This window comes from Musca domestica, unplaced genomic scaffold (genome assembly GCF_030504385.1).
Source record: "Musca domestica strain aabys unplaced genomic scaffold, Musca_domestica.polishedcontigs.V.1.1 2, whole genome shotgun sequence".
NCBI lineage: Eukaryota > Metazoa > Arthropoda > Insecta > Diptera > Muscidae > Musca > Musca domestica.
The window spans coordinates 42,287,947-42,309,653 of NW_026712249.1; the positions used below are offsets into that span (position 1 = coordinate 42,287,947).

General features: G+C 34.8%; 2 protein-coding genes across 4 annotated transcripts in view; one reads left to right on the forward strand and one right to left on the reverse strand.

The window, feature by feature from the left end:
• Nucleotides 1-21,707, reverse strand: part of LOC101899545 (zinc finger transcription factor lin-29) — a 412,168-nt gene that overhangs the window by 137,123 nt on the left and 253,338 nt on the right. For all 3 annotated transcript variants that reach the window (XR_009342123.1, XR_009342124.1, XR_009342122.1), the window contains exon 5: nucleotides 21,056-21,311. The gene's annotated coding sequence lies outside the window, so the exon portion shown is untranslated. The remainder of the gene's footprint in view (nucleotides 1-21,055; nucleotides 21,312-21,707) is intronic.
• Nucleotides 12,453-21,707, forward strand: part of LOC101897419 (uncharacterized) — a 245,989-nt gene continuing 236,734 nt past the window's right edge. The window contains exon 1 of the mRNA XM_059122180.1: nucleotides 12,453-13,021. Coding sequence (XP_058978163.1) covers nucleotides 12,922-13,021 — 100 coding nt within the window. The 5' untranslated portion in view covers nucleotides 12,453-12,921. The remainder of the gene's footprint in view (nucleotides 13,022-21,707) is intronic.

Here is a 21,707-nt window from a genome sequence, read left to right on the forward strand (position 1 = left end):
TTAACCTCATTCACCGGTAACTGATAGTATTCGCATCACAATCAAGGATTTATGCCTCATTTAATTGGCAGCGTTTCTTTCGCTCGGCCGTGTGTACAAAAATGACATGATTAACGACAAGATAAACAGCTGTTACTCGACAGGATTGGGAAATATTTTATTTTTCTTTATTTATTATTTTTTTAATGCAAAATTATAAATTCGGAGGACTGAAAGGAGTACATTTTTAAAATAAAAATATTTAAAAAATCAAGTCATCAAATGCAAAGTAAAATAAAAAAAACTGCAACAAAGTCAAATCCCATAATTTTTACATTTTTTATACCCTCAGCCATATGGCTACAGATGGTATATATCATTTGATATGGCCAAAACGTGCCTAGTCGAAATAACGGTTTTAGACCCTAGGTCTCTTTGGACAAAATCCGTTTCAGAACATTTGGAGTCGATTTAGCGATGTCCGTCCGTCCGTCTGTCTGGCTGGTACTCACGATAACTCTCGAAGGGAGTATCCGATTTGGTCAAAATTGGGTACATCGTAATTTTTTTGTCAAACTTAGATCGAGGAGATGGGCAATATCGGTCCACTCCTTCTGATACCTCCCCCACAAAAGGTCGACATTTTCAAAAAATATATTTTTTGCACAAAAAGAGAAGGGATAATCCGAATTTGCTCCAACTTTGCAAATCCTAATACTCGCGTCTGCGCTAGGCCAGGTGTGAAAATGGACAATATCGATCCACTACATCAAGTACCTCCCCCACAAATGGTCAAAATTTTGAATAATTACAATCTCATAAAATGTGATGTAAGAGTCTGATTGTCTTCAAATTTCAAACATACCAATATTTAAATTAACCCAATGTTTGTTGTTAAGATGAACAATATCGGTCCACTCCTTCTGGTACCTCCCACACAAAAGGTCGAAATGTTCAAAAAATATATTTTTTGCACAGAAAGAGAAAGGATAATACGATTCTGCTCCAACTTTGCATATTCTAATATTCGCGTCTGCGCTAGGTCAGGTGTGAAAATGGACAATATCGGTCCACTCCATTAAGTACCTCCCCCACAAATGGTCAAAATTTTGAACAATTGCAATCTCATTAAATGTGATGTAAAAGTCCGATTGTCTTCAAATTTCACACATCCTAATATTTGTATTAACCCATGGTCTGGTGTGAAGGGGGAATACAATAGGGTCAAACGTTTGAGTAATCTTAACAAAAGTCAAAATATATTTAAATAATCGAACATAGGCTGAGGGTATATATCTGGCGGCAATACCGACTGTATAAATTTTATTGAATGAAAGCAAAAAATGTCGGAAATAGCATCAAATTTTAGAATAAGGTTAGATTTATTCGAATTGGTCACCTTGGCACGAACTATGGCCTTGAAACCGATACACGCTGCTCGAATGTTGTTCTGCGGGATTTTGGCCCATTCCCGGCGAAGCGCTTGCTTGAGGTGATCGACTCTTCGGTATTTTTTAGTGCCAATCTTGCTTTCCTAAATACTCAAGACACAATAGTCAACGGCTTGGTATCCGGAGATTTTGGTGGCCATTGTGCACTGGAAATGAAGGGAAGAAAATCATTTTGTAACCATTCTTGGGTGGCGTGTGTTGAGTGCGATGGTGCTGAGTCCTGTCGGAATGCTCAAGGACTGCGGCCAAAATGTTTGCGCGCCCAAGGCTTAAACACACTCTCCAGAATATTTTCGCTATAATATTCGGCATTTATTCTGATGCCACGGTCGATTAATACGAGCGGAGAGCGACCATCGGCTATTATGGCGGCCCACACCATCATCATAGCCGGTGCTTGAGTTCTGGTGGCCAACCGAAGGTGCACATTTTCCGCTGATCTCATTGACAAGTAAACACGATCATTTTGTTGGTTTACAAACTACTGGAGTAGGACAACGAATGTTTTCTCATCGGTGAAAACCAAATTCGGCAGTTCACCACTTTCGGCCAAGCGAAGCAACTCTTAAGCCCTTTTGAGTCTATTTTCTTTCTGGTGCGGTGAAAGTTCTTGCACTTTTTGGTATTTCAATGGCTTAACTCGAGCTAATTTTCCAATATTTGCCGAATGGAATATTGCGATATGTTAAGCTCACGAGCCATTTTTCGGCTACTGCGACGCGGGTTTCGATCAAGTCGCTTCTTTATTTTTCGAACCATTTCTGCTGATGTTGCTTCCTTGACGTCGGGTTACGCTACCAGTATCACGGTAACGAGCGATGGTACGAGACACGAAAGATTTATTCACATTTAAATGCTGGAGTGCTCTAACCATAGCCACTTGCGGTTTTCCAGCCAAATATAAAGAAATCACACTATCACGCTTAAATTTCATCACGAATAACTTTTGTTCTGGAAAATTCTCGCCAAAATGCTATTGTACGCTTGTAAACAATATAATGAGCTGTCACTGGAATAATTTTAACAGCTGTCGGACGAGTGGCTTAGAAATGACAGCAGTCTGAAGTTGATTGCAGTTTTTTCATCTCACCCTGTATATTTCTTTTAAATCGACAAATGTAACTAAATGGAAATGCTTGAAAAGACTATTTGTAGATATTTCAAAATATTGACTATTTAATTTTTTAAAATATTCAGATAAAAAGGGTTCAACAAAGTTGTAATGGCTACAGGGTATTTCATTGGTGGATTTTATGCTTATTTCCCATGAAGAAAAAATCGTACTTGATCAGGACACAATTTGCATCTTCTTTTTCATGATTTTTATGGAGAGTAGGCCATCCCTTTGTCCTCTAAATCCACAGTTTCTACCCATTTTTCAGGTTATTAAATTTTCCCATGAATTTAACAACTCAACATTTATCTGGCAAAAGTTTTCCAACCAACAGCATTCTAAAACAAATCCCATTCTGAAAATTAGTTTTTATTTTTATTTTTTACTTTCGTCGTATTTTTCACTACTCCAGCACGCTCCCATACATGATTAAGGACACCTTTAATGTCCTTTTTATTGTCTTATTCCCGTTTAAGTATCATTATCCATAGGAAAGTATCCTTGACTTCGTGGAACAAGTGAACCAAAGTAGGACAATACGCTCAGCTCAATTCTGGTTCTGCTGCCATTGTTTGTTGGTAACTTCTATTTCTTGTGAAAAGAAAATGAAAAAGAAAATGTCCCCTATCCTTGATAATCTTACGCATTTGTGATGCTGTTTTATAATTGTTGTTAGTTGTTGTAGGGGAGGGGATGTTTTTTTTTCCATCCACAAGTTCCATTGTAAAATGGGGAGCTGGATTTCTGGTTTTTTTATTATTTTCCATAAAACCATGTTACCCGTGCCCTTTGTTTGACACTGGCACTGGTGAAGACGTAAAGTAAACCGTTTACGTCACCAGGAGAAGAAACGTAAGAAATACGAACAAAGAAATGTTGAAAAAATACACCAATTCAGTGGGAAATAAAAATGTGTATTTAATCCCGTTAAACGTTATTTTATTTGAACAATAATTATTATGGAAGTTGTAGTTAGTGTTGTAATGAATAAAAATCAAGTCCATTGTTTCGAGAAAAATCACAAATATATGACAAATATGACAAATTGTGATTTTTGTGATACCATAAGGAGACTTGGATTGACCTTACGCAACATATAACCTGAAGGATAAAAATTACAATTTTGAGGGAGCTGCGAAGGTTTAGTGGAGTCGAAAAGAATTCAGCGCCCAAACCGTATTAAAATATATTACTTTCCACAAAATAATTGCATAAAATTAGAAGGTATCAGTCAATTTGCCGACAGATACATACTTGTAGCCTTTGACTAGTTATATCCGTGCAAAAAAAAAAACGCAAGTAAAATAGTATCAGTCGGTTTTGCCGACAGATGTATACCCCTGCCCAGCCTTGTGTTATGATTATTCAAACTGTTGACTCTTTATGGGGAAGGTTCCGAAGCAGTTGGCCAATATTGACCAATTTGTATCTGACCTAAGATTAATACAAATATTACAACGAGCCAGAGTGGGACTATATCGACTACTGCCTAGGCTTTATGTGAGTTATGTATCTTGCACATTATATTGTAATATTTGTATCAGTCTTAGGTCAGATAGCGGGCCGAAGTATTCCATTTTCATACTTCATTTAATGCAGATAAAAATTTGAAGGAAATCGAACATTCATATCCGACGGTATACGAAGTCATAAATTCCATATTTATAACAGGTTTCCGGTTGAGAGAAATAATAAGGTATATCAAGTTGTAAAGAATCGTCAACTTGTTTCGCAAGTTATGACAGACATAATGATTGGAAATTGTGACCCTTTGTGGCTGAGGTACCAGAAGGGGTTCGCAGATATATAGCATCTTCACAACAGATCTTGCGTTAGCGAAACTATTTAGATTTGTGAAATTTGAAGAGAGTTGGATGCTTAATTAGATTTCTTTGAGCGTTTAGTTTATCAAAATATTGAACTCTATGCAATGGAGGTACCAGAATAAATGGTCCGATCTCTACCATCTTAATTAACAGATCTTGTGTTGATGAAAATATTGAGTTGAATCAAGTCTAAATGGAATCGGGCATTAATTTCGCGTTTTATGAGCTTCATGGATACTCAAAATTTTGACCCTTTGTGGGGGAGGTACTTGAAGGAGTGGACAGATATATCCCATCTTCACACCAGACCATGGGTTAATAAATATATTGTGAGGTGTCAGAGAACCGGGTATAGGTATCTCGATTCACTCCGATATGTGCCATTTTCACACCTAATCTAGTACTGATGCAAACATTACGATTTGGAACAAAATCGGATTATCCTTTCTCTTACTGTGCAGTAAAGTACTTTCTGTGAAAATGCTGACCCTTTGTTGGGGAGGTGCCAGAAAGAGTGGACCGATGTTGCCCATCTCCGAACCCGATCTTGATAATAATATTGCGGTGTGCCAAGTTTTGACCAAATCGGATACTCCCTTCACGAGTATTCGTGTGCACCAGACAGACAGAAAGACGGACGGCCACCTCTAGGTCAACTCAAAATGTCCTGAAGTGTCCAGACTTGGTCCAAACAGACCTACGGTCTGGAGCCGTTATTTCGATGGTGCACACATTGGCCGTATCAAAAGATATATATCCTCTCATGGCTGAGGGTATCACAAGAAGAAAGCAACTATGCTCGGCCCGGCCGAACTTTTAATATCCTCCACCATTGGGAAGAACATTGCAAAATGTAAGAAATTGTCATTGAAAAGTGTTGCTATAATTCTTTAAAGTACAAATATCATTTACCGTCAATTATCTCTGGCAGAAGGTGGTGCCTATCACGAACTCCAAATACAATGCTTAAGATAATTCTATACAAAAATGTTGCCAAAATTACCAAAATACCGAATATTGGTAGATACCTGTATATATGGGGGCTGTCATAGAAGGTAGCACCTATTACGAACTCCAAATACGAAATTTGGAACATTCCACTGAAAGCTGTGACAAAAAATCATCAAAATACCGAATATATTGAAGGTACAATAATACCAAACGTTGAACCCATATGTACAGTTCTCTGCAAAATTTTTTCCCAATTTACAGAAAATTCGGTTTGAAATTGTGAATAAAACTACAGTTATATATACCAAAATGTTGACCAAAAGTCCTGCAGAAAAACAAAAAAAAAAAAAAAAATAAAAAAAATAGACAGATGGATGGACATGCGCGAAAATAAGACCAAATAATAGACATCTTTTATACAATTCAAGACTCATTATTCTGCACTAAAAATTGACCTCAGGTAAGTTATATGAGGCTTTTGCCACCATTCTACCATAGTGCAAGGAACACGTTTGTCCAAACTTCGTTTTCGATCTATACATTTATAATCGCAAATTATAAAAATATATATAAATTCCATGTGGATTTCCATATAGATATTCCATGAGGTAATCTTATTCATAGTTAGAATTGTTGTACTCAAAATTCATACAATTTTGCGATAGGGCGACCCTCTTAGTGTTGAATATTTCATGCGATAGGGCGACCTTCTTAGTGTTGAATATTTCAATCGGTTACAAGCCCAAAATAACAAATTTTAGGCCGTAATTTAGGCTAGGAGCTTTAAAATACTCATAATTGGGGCTACCATCCCAGTTTTTGCAACGACGTATTTTATAAAAAAAAAAAAAAATAAAACAAAAAAAAAATGGAAATATCAAAAATCTTCAATTACCTCTAAATAGGGGTTATGTCAAAATGTGCACCGACATTGAAAAACTTTCATATATTATGTTTTTATTCAATGAGTACCCATATTTGTAAATCATAGTCAACAATTTTGAAAATAGAAATTGAAATTTTCGAAATACCAAATTATATGCTGCCTATACTAAATTATGAGCCTACATTAGGTATATTCTTTAGGAAGCAACGAAGTCAGGGAGAAAATACTTTCAAAGTCATCTAGATATTAAATTCATAAATCGTTCTACGATTTTGTACTATGAACAGTTCATATTTTTTGAAAATGTTATAGTTAATGCCACTTAAATTTTCTAAGTGTATAAAATATATAATTTTTTGAGATCACAATGTGCCTCCCATAAAAATATTCTCTCGAAGAGGGTCTAACAAAACGCCAAGGTTGTGAGTAACGGCAAAACGTATCTGTTTTCCATCAACAACAGCAACAACAATATGTTTCGTCCAATTCGCTAAAATCTCTTGACCGAAAAAAAAAAAACTTAAAAGAAAATCCAATCAACTGAATGTTATTAAATTCTTTTTTCGACTGAAGATGGTCAATAATAACAAACAAATTGATATTATTTATTAGTAGACCATATGACGGGGGACATCCCCCATGTATGTGTATATATGTATGTATGTATATGGCTAAGAATGGAATCGTCATGCATGACAAGAAACTGATGAAATATATGGAAAAATATGTGAACAAAAATTATTATATATAATAAAGTGGCTATCCAGAAAATATTTCCGCCAGTCAAAATTTTTTTCAAAAAAAATTTTTTTTGAATAAACTTTGGAGATTTTGTTGTTTCTAAGTGTATAAAAATACCAGACTAAGATATTGCAAATTGGAATATTTTAAAACGAAGCCATTGGTGTACCCTTCACACATCTAATAAAGAATCGCGAAGAACTCAAATTTCAAGTACTTGCAAAAATACAATTTATTATTCATAACTTATATTTTCTAAGGACAAAACAAAAGACTTCTAACCGAGGTCGGATATATAATCGTCGTTTTTAACAAACTTTTCCGAGGACTATCCAGGATTTTGTATATATATATATTTATATATATATATATATATATTTTATATTTTTCTATATATTTCTTTATCCATGGGGTTTTCAAGGACTATCTAATTTAAATATAAGGATATTTTTAAGCATATTTTTTTAAGGGAGTTCAAAAATATATATTTTTTTTGGAATTTTTTTTTATGTATATATTTTATATATTTAATTATACTTCTCAAAGACAATGTTCGAACCTTTTGTTAAAGATGGAGCTATAAATGTGGTACTTTTAAGCTATATTTCTCTTTTAGATTTTTTGAAGGCAGACAATAAAAAATTAATAAAGAAAACAAATTTTGTAAGCGAGGGGTTTTAAAGGATTACCGAGGCTCCATTTGTATATTTTGAATTTTTTTTTCTAGAATTTCTTACTAATAAATACTTGAGTATCAGATATACTTCCTGTATTGCAAAAGTATCAGGAACACATAAGAGGACGTATTGATTAAATTTTTTTCAAGGATTATAATTTTTTTCGATTATGAGAGCCGCTATCGTTAAATTCCTGGTTTTCAAATACACTTTTCACAATAATTATCGAAGCTACTATAGAATCTAGTATCGTGATAATTTAAACAATTTTTTTTTTTTAAATTACAATAGATTTTTAAAAAAAAAAAATATACTACGAAGGACGTTCGGATGTACAATCGTGGATGAAATCTAAAATAATTGATTTCCTTTTCTTAAAAAGAAGAGGACTAAGGGATATACAGCCGTTGAATAAAGAAGAAAATTGGAGAATATCAGGTCTACAATCGTGGATAAATAAAAAATATATCTGTCATATCTATAATCGGGAATTAACAAATATCAATTTTTAAGGACTGAGGGATCGACATCGTGGATTTACATAAAAAAGAAATGTTTTTCAAGGACTATTGTAAATCCGATAGTCCTCGATTTTTTTTTTAAATCTACGATGTCGATCCTTCAGTCCTTGAAAATAGGTATATTTTTTAATTCCCGATTATATATTCTTTCTCAATATGGATTCTTTGAAGATTTCCTTTTTCAGGAACTGGGTTTTCAAAACAAAAAAAAAAAAAAAAAAAAACAAAAATGTGCTTGAAAATTATGTTTTTACAGGACATGAGGTTCTGTAGTAAATTAAAATTAAAGTAAATTAAATGACATGAATTAAAAAAATATATATATTTTGAGGACAGCCGAATCGGCAAGCGTAGATTAAATATCGGATCCGATATCGCTAATTTTTTTTTAAAGAAATATTTCCTTGAAAAAATTCTTAACAATATTCCGGATATATAAAAAAAATTGTTATATTCATTTGATGCGAAATCATAAATTCCACATTCATCTCAGGTTTCTGGTTGAGAGAAATATTTATTTGTACAAAATCGCTGACTTTTTTCGAAAGTTGGGACGGATGAAAGTATTGAAAATTTCGACCCTTTGATCCTACAGATCTTCTTCACAACAGATCTAGTGTGAAATTTGAAGAGAGTTGGAAATTTATTTCGCTTTCTTTGAGCGTTTGGTTTTACAAAATCTTGAAGTCTATGAGGGCGAGGTACAGGAATAAAATAATCCATCTCTGCCATATTTATAACAGATCTTTTTGGTTAAGGAAATATTGAGATGTACCAAGTCTGAATGGAATCGGATGCTCATTTCGCGTTTCATGAGATTCATGGGTACTCAAAATTTTGACCTTTTGGGGGAGAGGTGACCAGAAGGAGTGGACCGATATATCCCATCTTCACATGAGGTCTTGTATCTGTAGAAATAATGGGATATGTCAAAAATTAAGAGAACCGGGTGCTTACTTGGAATTTTATGATCGCTTTGGGTATTTAAAACGTTAACCCTTTGTAGGGGAGGTACCAGAAGAAATGGTCCGATCTCTACCATCTTTAGATCTTGTGTTAATGGAAATATTCATTTATTCTATCTCTAAATGGAATCGTATGTTAATTTCCTGTCTTACGAACTTCATGGATATTCAACATTTTGACCTTTTGTGGGGAAAGTACCAGAAGGACTAGACCAATATATTCCATATTCATACCAGACCTTGGGTTAATACAAATAATATTGCAATGTGTGTAGTTTGAAGACAATCGTATTCTTATATCACATTTTATAAGAGTTATAATTATTCAAAATATTCACTCCTTGAGGGGGAGGTTCTTGATAGAGTTGGACCGATATTGTCCATTTTCGCACCTGACCTAGCAAAATCGGATTATCGTTTCACTTTCTGTGCAGTATTTTTTTTTATTTTATTTTTTGTTTTTTTTTTTTTTTTTTTTTTTTGAAAATGTTGACATTTTGTGGGGGAGGTACCCGAAGGAGTGGACCGATATTGCCAATATCCAAACTCGATTTTATAAGAGTTATAAGGGGGGAGGTTCTTGATAGGGAGGTGGACCGACATTGTCCATTTTCCCACCTGACCTAGCACTGATGCAAAACCTAGGATTGGCAAGGTTGGAGCAAAATCGGATTATCGTTTCAATTTCTGTGCATTTTTTTTTTTTTTTTTTTTGAAAATGTTGACCTTTTGTGTGTGAGGTACCAGAAGGAGTGGACCGATATTGCCCATCTCCGAACTCGATCTAAGTTTGATAATAGTATTACTATGTACCAAGTTTGGACCAAATCGGCTACTCGTTTCGAGAGTTGTTATGCACACCAGCCATACAGACCAACGAACGGACGGACACCTCTAGATTGACTCCAAATGTCCTGAAACGGCTTTGGTTTAAAGGAACCAAGGATCTAAAATCTTATTTCGATGAGCCTCGTTTTGACCGTAACAAATTATATATATTCTCTCTAGCCACATGGCTGAGGGAGGGTATATTGAAAATTTCTTTATGGACTATTAGAGCCACAGTTATGGATATGCGAGTAATTTTCTCAAGGACTGTGCATTTTTCAGAACATTCGTAGTCACCAAAAATTCGTATAATTGGGAAATTTTTTATAATGCTGTAATTTCCAGGTATATTCTTCACATAACCCTAGGTCCGAAGAGTATAAATTCTTTCCAACCCACACTAATGTCCGAGTGGGCCGATATTGTCCAGTTTCGCACCTGACCTAGCACTGATGCAAATTCTGGGATTTGCAAATTTGAAACAAAATGGGATTATCTTCCCTCTTTTTGTGCAGTAAAACATTTTTGTTTAAATGTTGACCTTTTGTGGCGGAGGTACAAATAGAATTGGACCAATATTGGCCATCTCCGAACTCAATCTCAGTTTGATAATAATATTACGATGCATACTCCCTTCGAGAATTATCGTGCGCACCAGCCAGACAGACGGACGGACGAACATCGCTAAATCGATTTCAAATTTCCTGAAACGGATTTTGTCCAATGAAACCTAGGGTCTAAACCCGTTATATCGATGAGGCAATTTTTGGGCGTTTCAAATTATATATACCCTCTCTAGCCAAATGGCTGAGTATATATGAAAAATTTCTTTATGGACTATTAGTGAATATTTTTTTTTCAAATATTATTAATTTTTCAGAATATTCGGACCTACCGAAACTGGAATTTTGCATAATGTTGTAATTTCCAGGTTTATTTCTTACATAACCCTAGGTCCGAAGAGTGTATATTCTTTCCAACCCTCACTAATGTCCACCCACCATTCGCTGAAAACTTACAAAAGAAAAATCTGAAAAACATTTTCATGTTTTTTCCTCACTGCCGAAAAAAATACTCCTTAAGTGAAAAGAAAAACACACAGACTAGCATACGTCATCGCCCATCAAAACTGTTGGAGGCGAACACACCCACTTTTCCCCCCCACACGATATACGTTTTTAATCTATTTTGAAATAAAAATATATATTTCAATGGAATCAAAATAGGTGAATTTTCTCACAACACACAAATGCACACACACATAAAGACAACAAGTAAAAAAGCTGTAAGTTCGGCCGGGCCGAACTTTTAATACCCTCCTCCATTTGGTACAAATTTGACAATTTCCAAAAAAAAAAAAAAAAAAAAAAAAAAAAAAAAACCGTTAAAAATTCTGTTAAAATCTTAAAAATACCGAATGCCTACACGACGACGTGGACCTGCATAGGCAACTTTTGTCATAAGTTATTACAATATTTTAATGCGAAACTTGAAGAAAAATCTGTTTATAATGTAGCTAAAATCATCAAAACACCAAATATAGGGGGGTGCCGTTATATAGGGGCTATACGAAGACGTGGACCTACACAGATTATTTTCTGTCTTAGGCTGTAGTATCCATTGCGAACTTCAAATACCAAATTTTGAACAATTCCGATTAATAATGTCGCTAATTTTCTGTCTTAGGCTGTAGTATCCATTACGAACTTCAAATGCCAAATTTGAAACAATTCCGGTGAATAATGTCGCTAAAAACATCAAAATACCGAATATCGGGAGGTACCGTTATATGGGGGCTATATGATATCTTAGACCTACATGGCCCATTTACGAACTTAACCTGCCTACTGGCAAAATATACATGTGTGCAGAATTTTAGCCTTCTATCTCAATTTGTTCGAAAGATAGCGTGATTACAACAGACAGACAGAAAGACGGGCAGACAGACAGACAGACACACAGACAGACAGACAGACAGACAGACAGACAGACAGACAGACAGACGGACATGGCTAAATCGTCTTAGAATTTTACGCTGATCAAAAATATATATACTTTGTTGGGTCTGACATGAGTATTTCGAGGAGTTACAAACGGAATGACAAAATTAATATACCCTCCATAGTATGGTGGAGGGTATAAAAATGAAAAATTTCGTACAACGAACTGATTCGCGGTCATATGGACGCTTTGTTCGCTCTGCTCCATCATAAGTTTCGGATGCCGATATTTTAGTTAGTTTTTCGTTTTGTCTAGCGGCGATGTTTTGTTTGTTTGGATGCGGCAGTGCTAGCTAATGAAAACTCTGTGAAAATTTGCAAAAAATCGGGGCATTAGAAAAAATCAATAAAAAAACGTAATTGTGGATTTTGTTTTCCAATGTTTATTTGCCTATGCCTATCAATTGAAGAAATAACTTTGAAACAATAATAAAAAAAATCGCATTAATTGTTGAAAAAAGTGCCAAGGAAAAAATGTACATAAAAATTTAAGTTTCACAAAATTTAATGAGGTATTCGTAATAAAAAAAAAAAACAAAAACGAAACAAATTAAAATTCACGAAACTCGCAAAAAGTGATTGAGTGTTTCCTTTAACGAACAAATTCCATTAGGAGCAACGGACAAAAAAAAAAAAGAAAAAACAACACAAAAAGAGGCTACCAATATTAAAAGGCCTTCAAGTCTAAAGACAGTTTGGGTGTGTGTGTATTTTCGTTTTGTGTATGTGTGTGTTGTTAATATTGCGTGTGCTAATATTTTCCACCAACTTCCAGCTTAGCTTGAACTTTAATTAAACCATCATCATCATCGTTTGTGCCGTTTACTGTCGCACTTCTGTGTTCTTTTGACATTGTCAAGTAGAAGTTTTCACCATCGTGTCTTCCGTAAATTGTTGAGACACACACACACGCACTACCACACTCCTACACAATTACACACACACACGTACTCAGATTTTCGTCGACAACTCATGCAACAATATGACTGATCCGAACCACCAACCGTATCAGCCGTTGGTTTCCGTTATTGCGGAACGTTCAGGCACTGCTTCAACACCTCCTGTACGGCAGCAAATGTCAGGTATGCTAAACGCTTTTGATTCTTGTTAATGAAGTTGTTATTATTAATTTAGGTTGTGATATGTTTGTGAGTAGGTGTGTGTGAGAAAATTTGTTGGCTTGTTTGGAAGTTAGTTGTTGTTAGAAGATGGATTAGCTAGTGAAGTTTGGAAAAAGGTTCAAGCTTTGTAGGAGGTATTTTAAAATGTACGTGGCGTTCAGAGCCCTGTCCACGATTAGTGCTTTCAAAAGTCAACGATCCCTTGAAAAGCATACCATTGGCCCTTTAAAAAGTCCATCATTAGTCCTTTAAGGGTTCCACAATTGCTTAAAATGTCCGAAATTGGTCCTATAAAAAATCCACGATTAGTTAACAAGCCTAGAATTTGACCCTTAGAGAGTCCGCAATAGGTTCATAAGAAAGCTCACGATAAGTCCTTTAAAAAATCCACGATTGGACCCTTAAAAAGTCGCAATTCGGTCCAAATTTCATCCATTTTGGGCAAATATTAGACGTTTGGAGCACAACCAAAGGTAAATCGGACGAAGTTATATATGGGAGCTATATCCAAATCTGAACCGATCTCGATAACATTTAACATATGTATTTCTGAGCTGTATTTGATATATTTCCCCAAATATTGTTGTTACAGAGTGCATATTACGGCAGCTGAGGACAAAAATAACAAATCGGATGAACAATATATATGGGAACTATAGCTATATCTGAACCGATTTCGATCAAATGTGGCATACTTATTTTCAGGTCCAATCTGATCGTACGTGCAAAATTCCATACTATTCGGACTTATATTACACGTTTGGTGCACAATAAAAGGCAAATCGGACGGAGATATATATGGGAGCTATATCTAAATTTTGACCGGTTATCTCCAATTTCAATAGGGTTCGTCCTTGGGACAAACAAATGATTTGTGCAAAATTTCATCTAGATCGGGCAATAAATGCGAACTGTACTTGTACAAAATACATGGACAGACAGACGGACATGCATAAATCGACTCAGAATGTGATTCTATGCAGATCATCAAAAGGAACTAATCCTTTCAGTCATCGTTTTCTTTATTAAAATGTCCGCGATCGACCCTTTTGCAATTATAGGATTGGTCCCTTAAAATCCACGATTGGTTAACTAGACTCCAATTGTCTCTTTAAAAAGTCCAAGATTGGTCCTTCAGAAAGTCCACGATATGTCTCCTAAAAGATGTTCGATTTATTCTTTAAAGTCAACTTTTTGTCCCATGTTAAGGTCACTATATGTTCTTAAAAAGTGGATGATTGATCATTTAAAAGTCTACCAAATTAGGGATTTAGCTCTGGTTGAGGTTCTTTTAAAATTCACGTTATGATCTCTGATTGTAATTTTTTATACCCTCAACCGTATGGCTAGAGAGGATATCCAGGGTGAGAGGAAAAAACTGCAACAAACTTCAGACTGCTGTCATTTCTAAGCCACTCGTCCGACAGCTGTTAAAATTATTCCAGTGACAGCTCATTATATTGTTTACAAGCGTACAGAAACATTTTGATGAGAATTTTCCAGAAAAAATGTAATTCGTGATGGAATTCAAGCGTGATAGGGTGATTTCTTTATATTTGGCTGGAAAACCACAAGTGGCTATCGTTAGAGCACTCCAGCATTTAAATGTGAATAAATCTTTTGTGTCTCGTACCATCGCTCGTTACCGTGATATGGCTGGTAGCGTAGCCCGACGTCAAGCAAGTGAGCAGAAGAAAACAGCAATATCAGCACAAATAGTTCGAAAAATAAAGAAGCGATTGATCGAGACCCGCGTGACAGTGGCCGAAAAATGACTCGTGAGCTGAACATATCGCAATATTCCGTTCGGAAAATATTCAAAAATGAGCTCGGGGTAAAGCCATTGAGAATCCAAGAAGTGCAAGAACTTACACCGATGAAAAAGAATTCGTTGCTCAGCAGTTTATAAACAAACAAAATGATCGTGTTTACTTGCGAAAGAGGTCAGCTGAAAATGTGGACCTTCGGCTGGCCACCAGAACTCAAGAGACGGCCATGGTGATAGTGTGGGCCGCCATAACAGCCGATGGTCGCTCCCCGTATTAATCGACCGTGGCATCAGAATAAATGCCAAAAGGTGAACAATTCGAAAAAATTATAAATTCTTATTCTAAAAGTTGATGCTATTTCCGACATTTTTGCTTTCATTCACAAAATTTTAAAAACTAGTAAAAAAGCAATAAGTTCGGCCGGGCTGAACTTTTAACAGCCTCCACCATTTGGAACGAATTAGAAAATGTTCAAAAAATAAAATCTATTAAAAATTCTGTTAAAATTCTCAAAATACCTAATATCGGAAGGTGCCGAATTATAAATTCTTATTCTAAATTTTGATGCTATTTTCGACTTTTTTGCTTTCATTCAAAAAAAAAAAATTAAAACAAGAAAAAAAGCATTAATTTCGGTCGGACTGAACTTTTAATAGCCTCCACCATTTGGAACGAATTAGAAAATGTTCAAAAAAATAAAATCCATTAAAAATTCTGTTAAAATCCTTAAAATATCTAATATCGGAAGGTGCCGATATATGGGGGGATATTCGTTATTGTGGACCTATATAGACAAATCTATGTCTGGGGGTAAAGTATTCACAAGGAACTTCGTGCGGGGATTATCAAACAATTCCGTTGAAAAATATGGCTAAAATCATAAAAATATCGAATATCGGGAGGGTACTGTTATATGGGGGATATACGACATCGTAGACCTATATAGACAATTCCCTTTCAGTCACAAGGGACTCCTTGTGTGGAATTTCACGCCATTCCATTGGAAAATGTGGCTAAAATCATCAAAATACCAAATATCTTGGGGTACCGTTATATGGGGGACCTATGTAGACAATTCTCTCTCAGGAGGTAAAGTACTCACAAGGGACTCCTTCTGTGGAATTTCAGACAATTCCATTGAAAAATGTTGCTAACACCATCGAAATACCAAATATCGGGGGTACCGTTATATAGAGGCTATACGATATCGTGGACCGATATAGCCCATCTTTGAACTTGACCTGCCTGCAGACAAAAGAGAGATCTGTGCAAAATTTTAGCTTCCTATCTTAATTCGTTTAGACTTTAGCGTGATTCCAACAGACGGTCAGACGGACAGAGCTAAATTTCCTTAGAATTTTACGCTGATTAAGAATATGGAGAATTTTGTTGGGTCTAAAATTATTATTTCGATGAGTTACAAACGGAATGACGAATTTAATATACCCTCTATACTATGTATGATGGAGGGTATAAAAAATTTAAAAATTATGGCGATTTTTTATCTCACCTTGTACCAGATATACAATGCAATGTTTGCGACTTTTGCGGTCCTTCAAAAAATCTCTAGTGATTATTCGAAAAAGTCGATCTGTTAAAAAAATGTTTGATTAAAGCTCTGGAGGATGTACTTCAAGAATCAATAACTATGTCACTTGTAAAGGTCTTTAAAAATCCACGATTTTAGCTCTGCCGATCCCTTAAATGAAAAAAACGTGGAACTTCATTTCCAAAAATTTTTTAAGGATTTTATGTTTAAAGATCGTTGTTTTTTGGAACAAAAATATCTCAAGTAGATCCTGAATAGATATCGTAAATTTTTAAGATCTTCTGGTTGCAAATTGAGGCATGTTAAAAAATCGCGGATTTTTTTGGTATACATTTTTCTAAAGCCTTCATACTCAAAAAACAGAAAATACATAGTCCCCTTTAAAGATTTCCCAAAAAACAGTAGATTATTTATTAATAATATTATTTGAAGCAATAGCACACATGTAAATAATGGTACTAGGCTGAGGAGGAACATATATTTCGGCAAAGATATTGATTATCTCCTTTTTCTTCTAGTTTAGTTTATTAATAAGGCAGTAAAGTTGTATAAAAATAATAACGAACTCTGCTCTTCAATTGTATATTTTCATTCATTCATTAATTGGCGAAAATTCTGGTGAAAAATTTACGTCAGCTACTTAAAATCATTATTGAGTGAATTGATTGATCTCAATAAACAGTTAATAAGCTTCTACAATATAATTAAAATACCTTGAAATTTATTTGAGGAACCTTAATGACCACATCGGCGGCATCATTAAGAAAAATGAAGGCAACCAATAAAAATCTCCTAACAATTGAAAGAAATAAAAATATTTGTGTTCGTTTCCAGAGAAATCAATTTTGAAGAATATATATTATTTAAATGTGTTGTGGAATTGTATATTGTAGGCAACTCTCATTTATCTTCATCTGGGGGAAAAACAGACAACTGAAATACATCACATAAATCTGGGAGAGATGAATTCGTATTGTTTGCAAATAAATAAATAATACTTATACAAATGCAATAATATTTAAGTTTCAATTGCTATTAGTATTATGTTTTTCTTGAATTTTACCAAGCGAGTACGTCAACAAAAGCGTATTGTAGTGTTGCAATGTGGATTGTTCTATGAGTTCGATTTATGCAATTGCTTAATCGACACAAATGAAAAAACAACGTATAAATAGATTTAAAACAAATTTCTATGAAACACTTCTTTCTATACAACTTCTAATAATACCGAAGTGCAACTTAGCATTGGAGTTTGAATACCTTCCACCATTTGGGACGAATTAGTAAATTTTCAAAAAAAATTAAATCCATTAACAATTCTGTTAAATGTTGAAAATATCGAATATCGGAAATTGCCGATATATGGGGATATACGATATTGTGGACCTATATAGACAATTCTATTTCAGGGGGTAAAATACCCACTCCTTGTGTAGAATTTCAGACAATTCCATTGAATAATCTGGCTAAAATTGTCAACATACCGAATATCGGGGGTACCGTATGGGGTACCAAAACATGGACCTATACATACAAAGACTCGCCACACGAGCTAGAACACATTAAATACAACAAATACCAATTTTTAAACAAATTTGTGGAAAATGTGGCAAAAATCCTCAAAATACCGAATATCAGGGGGTGCCGTTATATGAGGGTTACACGATATCTTGGACCGATAAAGTCCATCTTCGAACTTGAACTGCCTGCAGACAAAAGACAAATCTGTGCAAAATTTTAGCTTCCACTCTTATTTTCTTATTTTGACTCTAGCGTGATTACAACAGACGGACGGACGGACGGTAGCCCTGTCGTCTTAGAATTTTACGCTGGTCAAGAATATATATACTTTATTGGACTTAAAATTATTATTTCGATGAGTTACAAACGGAATGACGAAGTTAATATACCCTCCATACTATGTATGGTGGAGGGTAAATTTTCATGAGCAGAGTAGGACCAAACTGGTTAATATTTTGAATTGCCCTCAGCCATATGACCAGAGAGAGTATTTATCATTTCATACGGCAAAAACGTGCCTCATCGAAATTACGGCTTTCGACCCTAGGTCTTTCCAAATCCGTTTCAGGACATTTGGAGTCAATCTAGCAATGTTCGTTCGTCCGTCCGTCTGTCTGGTTGGCTGGTGTGCACGATCATCCGATTTGGTCCAAACTTGGTACACCGTAATATTATTATCAACCATAGATCAAGTTGAAAGAAGGACAATATTGGTCCACTCCTTCTGGTACATCTCCCGCAAAAGGTCGAATTTTTTAAAAAAAACTACAACTTTGCAAATCCTAATATTTGCATCAGTGCTACGTCAACTGTGAGAATGTCAAAGGGTCAACATTTTGAATAATTGTAACTTTTATAAAATGTGATGCAAGAGTCCGATTGTCTTCAAATTACACACATCACAATATATTCAGTAACCAAAGGTCAGGTGTGTTGATAGGATATATCGATCCAATCATTCTGGTACCACCCCCACACAAGGTAACAATTTCGTGAAGCTCATAAAACGCGGCCTACACAAGATCTGGTATAAAAATGATGGAGACCGGACAATTCCTTCCGATACCTCCCCCAGAAAGGGTCAAAATTTTAAATAACCAAAACGATTATAAAATCCGTAATAAGTATCCGGTTCTCTTCACATCCCATTATTTCTACTAGCACAAAATCTGCTGTGAAGATCGATCCATTCTCTCCGGTACATCCACGAAGCTCATAAAACGAGAAATTTGACATCCCATTCGAACTTGGCACATCTCATTATTGTATCTGTTATAACTTGCAAAACAAGTCGGCGATTCATTGAAACTTGCTATATCAAAATATTTCTCTCAACCAAGAACCTGAGATAAAATTGGATATAAATGTTCGATTTTCTTGTAATTTTGCCCATACCAATATTTTCATCTGAATTAGATGAAGTGTGAAAATGGAATATTATATCTGGTACCAAACGCACATTTCAACATTTTCTAAAAAGTATCACATATCTCATATAAAGTGAAGGAAGTAACCAATATAGTCCGAACCTGGCGTGTCGCAACATTTATATCATATTTATTTATGTTCGATACGAAATGGAAAATATTGGTCCATTCCTTCGGAACCTACTCCATAGAGGATCAACAATTTGAATAATCATAACAGAAGTCAAAATATACTTAAATCATCTAACATGGGCTGTGGATATAATAGATCTGACGGCAAAACCAACTGATATTTATACCCTACACCACAAGGTGGTCAGGGTATTATGTCTTTGTGCATGTAACAGGCAAAAGGAAACAAGATAGACCCATAGTTCCTTTTGATGACCTGAATAAAATCATTTATGCGATTTATGCATGTCCGTCCGTTCGTCCGTCTGTCCATGTATTTTTGTGAACAAAGTACAGTACGCAGTTATTACCCGATCCAGATGCAATTTTGCGCAAATTATTTGTTTGGCCCAAGGACGAACCCTATTGAAATTGGAGGTAATCGGTAAAAATTTATATATAGCTCTTCGTTCGATTTGCCTTTTATCGTGCACCCAAAGTGTAATATCAGCCCGAATATTATGTAATTTTTCACATACAACCAAAGAAGGTATGCCAAATTTGATCGAAATCGGTTCAGATATAGCTATATATATTGTTCATCCGATTTATTATTTTAGTCCTCCGCAGCCGTAATATGCACTCTGTAACAACAATATTTAGGGAAATATATACAATACAGCTCAGAAACACCCTTCCTAAATTTTATCGAGATCGGTGCGGATTTGGATATATCTCCCATATATAACTTCGTCCGATTTACATTTTATTTTGTGCACCAAACGTCTAATATTTGTCCCCATGGGATGGAATTTGGCACTAACGACCGAATTGAGTCTAGAAGCTAATATGTCAAATTTGGTGAAGATCGGTTCAGATATATCTATAGCTCCCATATATAATGTTCATCCGATTTGTAATATTTGTTACCCACAGCCGTAATATGCACTCCATCAAATACAGCTCAGAAATATCTTTGCCAAATTTCATGAAGATCGGTTCAGATTTGGATATAACTCCCATATATATCAAATAGGCAATACAAGTCCGAATTTAAAAGATACAAATGCTTCGGAATATTTAGTCTTTTGAACTTTAAATTATAATTATAATCATTGAGTGTATGATTGAATTCTCTCATAAAAACTTTTAATTGTTATGTGGAGCTCTGCTAAATTAGCAAAGTGATGTAGGGTATCATAAAGTCGCCCCCGCCTGACTTTAGGACTTTCTTTACTGGTTTTTAATAAGTTATTTATTTATTTATTTTTAAAAAATTTGGAGACCTTCAAAATATCGAAATTAATAGATCTGAATCGAACATTTTTTGCAAGGAGAGAACAGACCTACTGAGAACCAACAGTTGTCAAGTTTCACTTAATTTGTTTGGAAATTGTGTCAGAAATCTTTAAAATACCGAAAATTCCAATTAGTATATCAATATAGATTATTTTCAATACCAATCAGCCTGCATATAAGTTGTCTCCTTTATGTGGTAACTTTACGATTTAAACTTTCAAAACGCTGAAACATGATAATTAACAATTTGGATTTTGTCGCACAGTGTTATCATCCATGTTCTAGAACTACATTTTAATTATTGAAATAAATAGCCTACCTTAAAATCTGTAAGCTCCACCATTCTAATTTGATTCACTGTCCACACATCATCACAGGTGTTTTTGTTTTGATTTCAGGGTGGTGGTTCAGTTTTATCCATAATTATTTGAAATGTACATTTTTATGATGGGTCTCCCTTCCATCATATCGATATGTGTGTGAGTACGAATGTGTACAAACTAAAATATGTATGTATGTATGGTGGGCCAAAGTACAATAGAGAGGAAAACTGCGAGGCATAACAGCAACATAAGCTAGAATAAGAAAAAAAAACGAAAACATAAACATTTACCTTTTTGTTATTGTTTCTTGTATTGAAAAGCAATGTTTTTCTTTGAATATCTATTTTCCCTCCATCTCGAATGCGTTGAAAGAAAAACTTCATCTTTTTTATGAAAAAAAAACAAAATATTTCAAAACATTGTACTGGTACTTTGAGTGGATTTTGACTGTGGGCTGTCGTCAGTGCGCTCGTGTACCTCGAGCATTTTCCTCCAAATTCAATTCAATTCAATTGTTATCGTTCACACAAACTTGTGGAAAAGATCAATAACAAGAATAATAAGCCGTTTTGTGGGGCTGTTTATTAGAGACAAATAAATGGTCCAAACTTTAAAGTATTCTACGAAAAGTAAATAAATTATTAATAA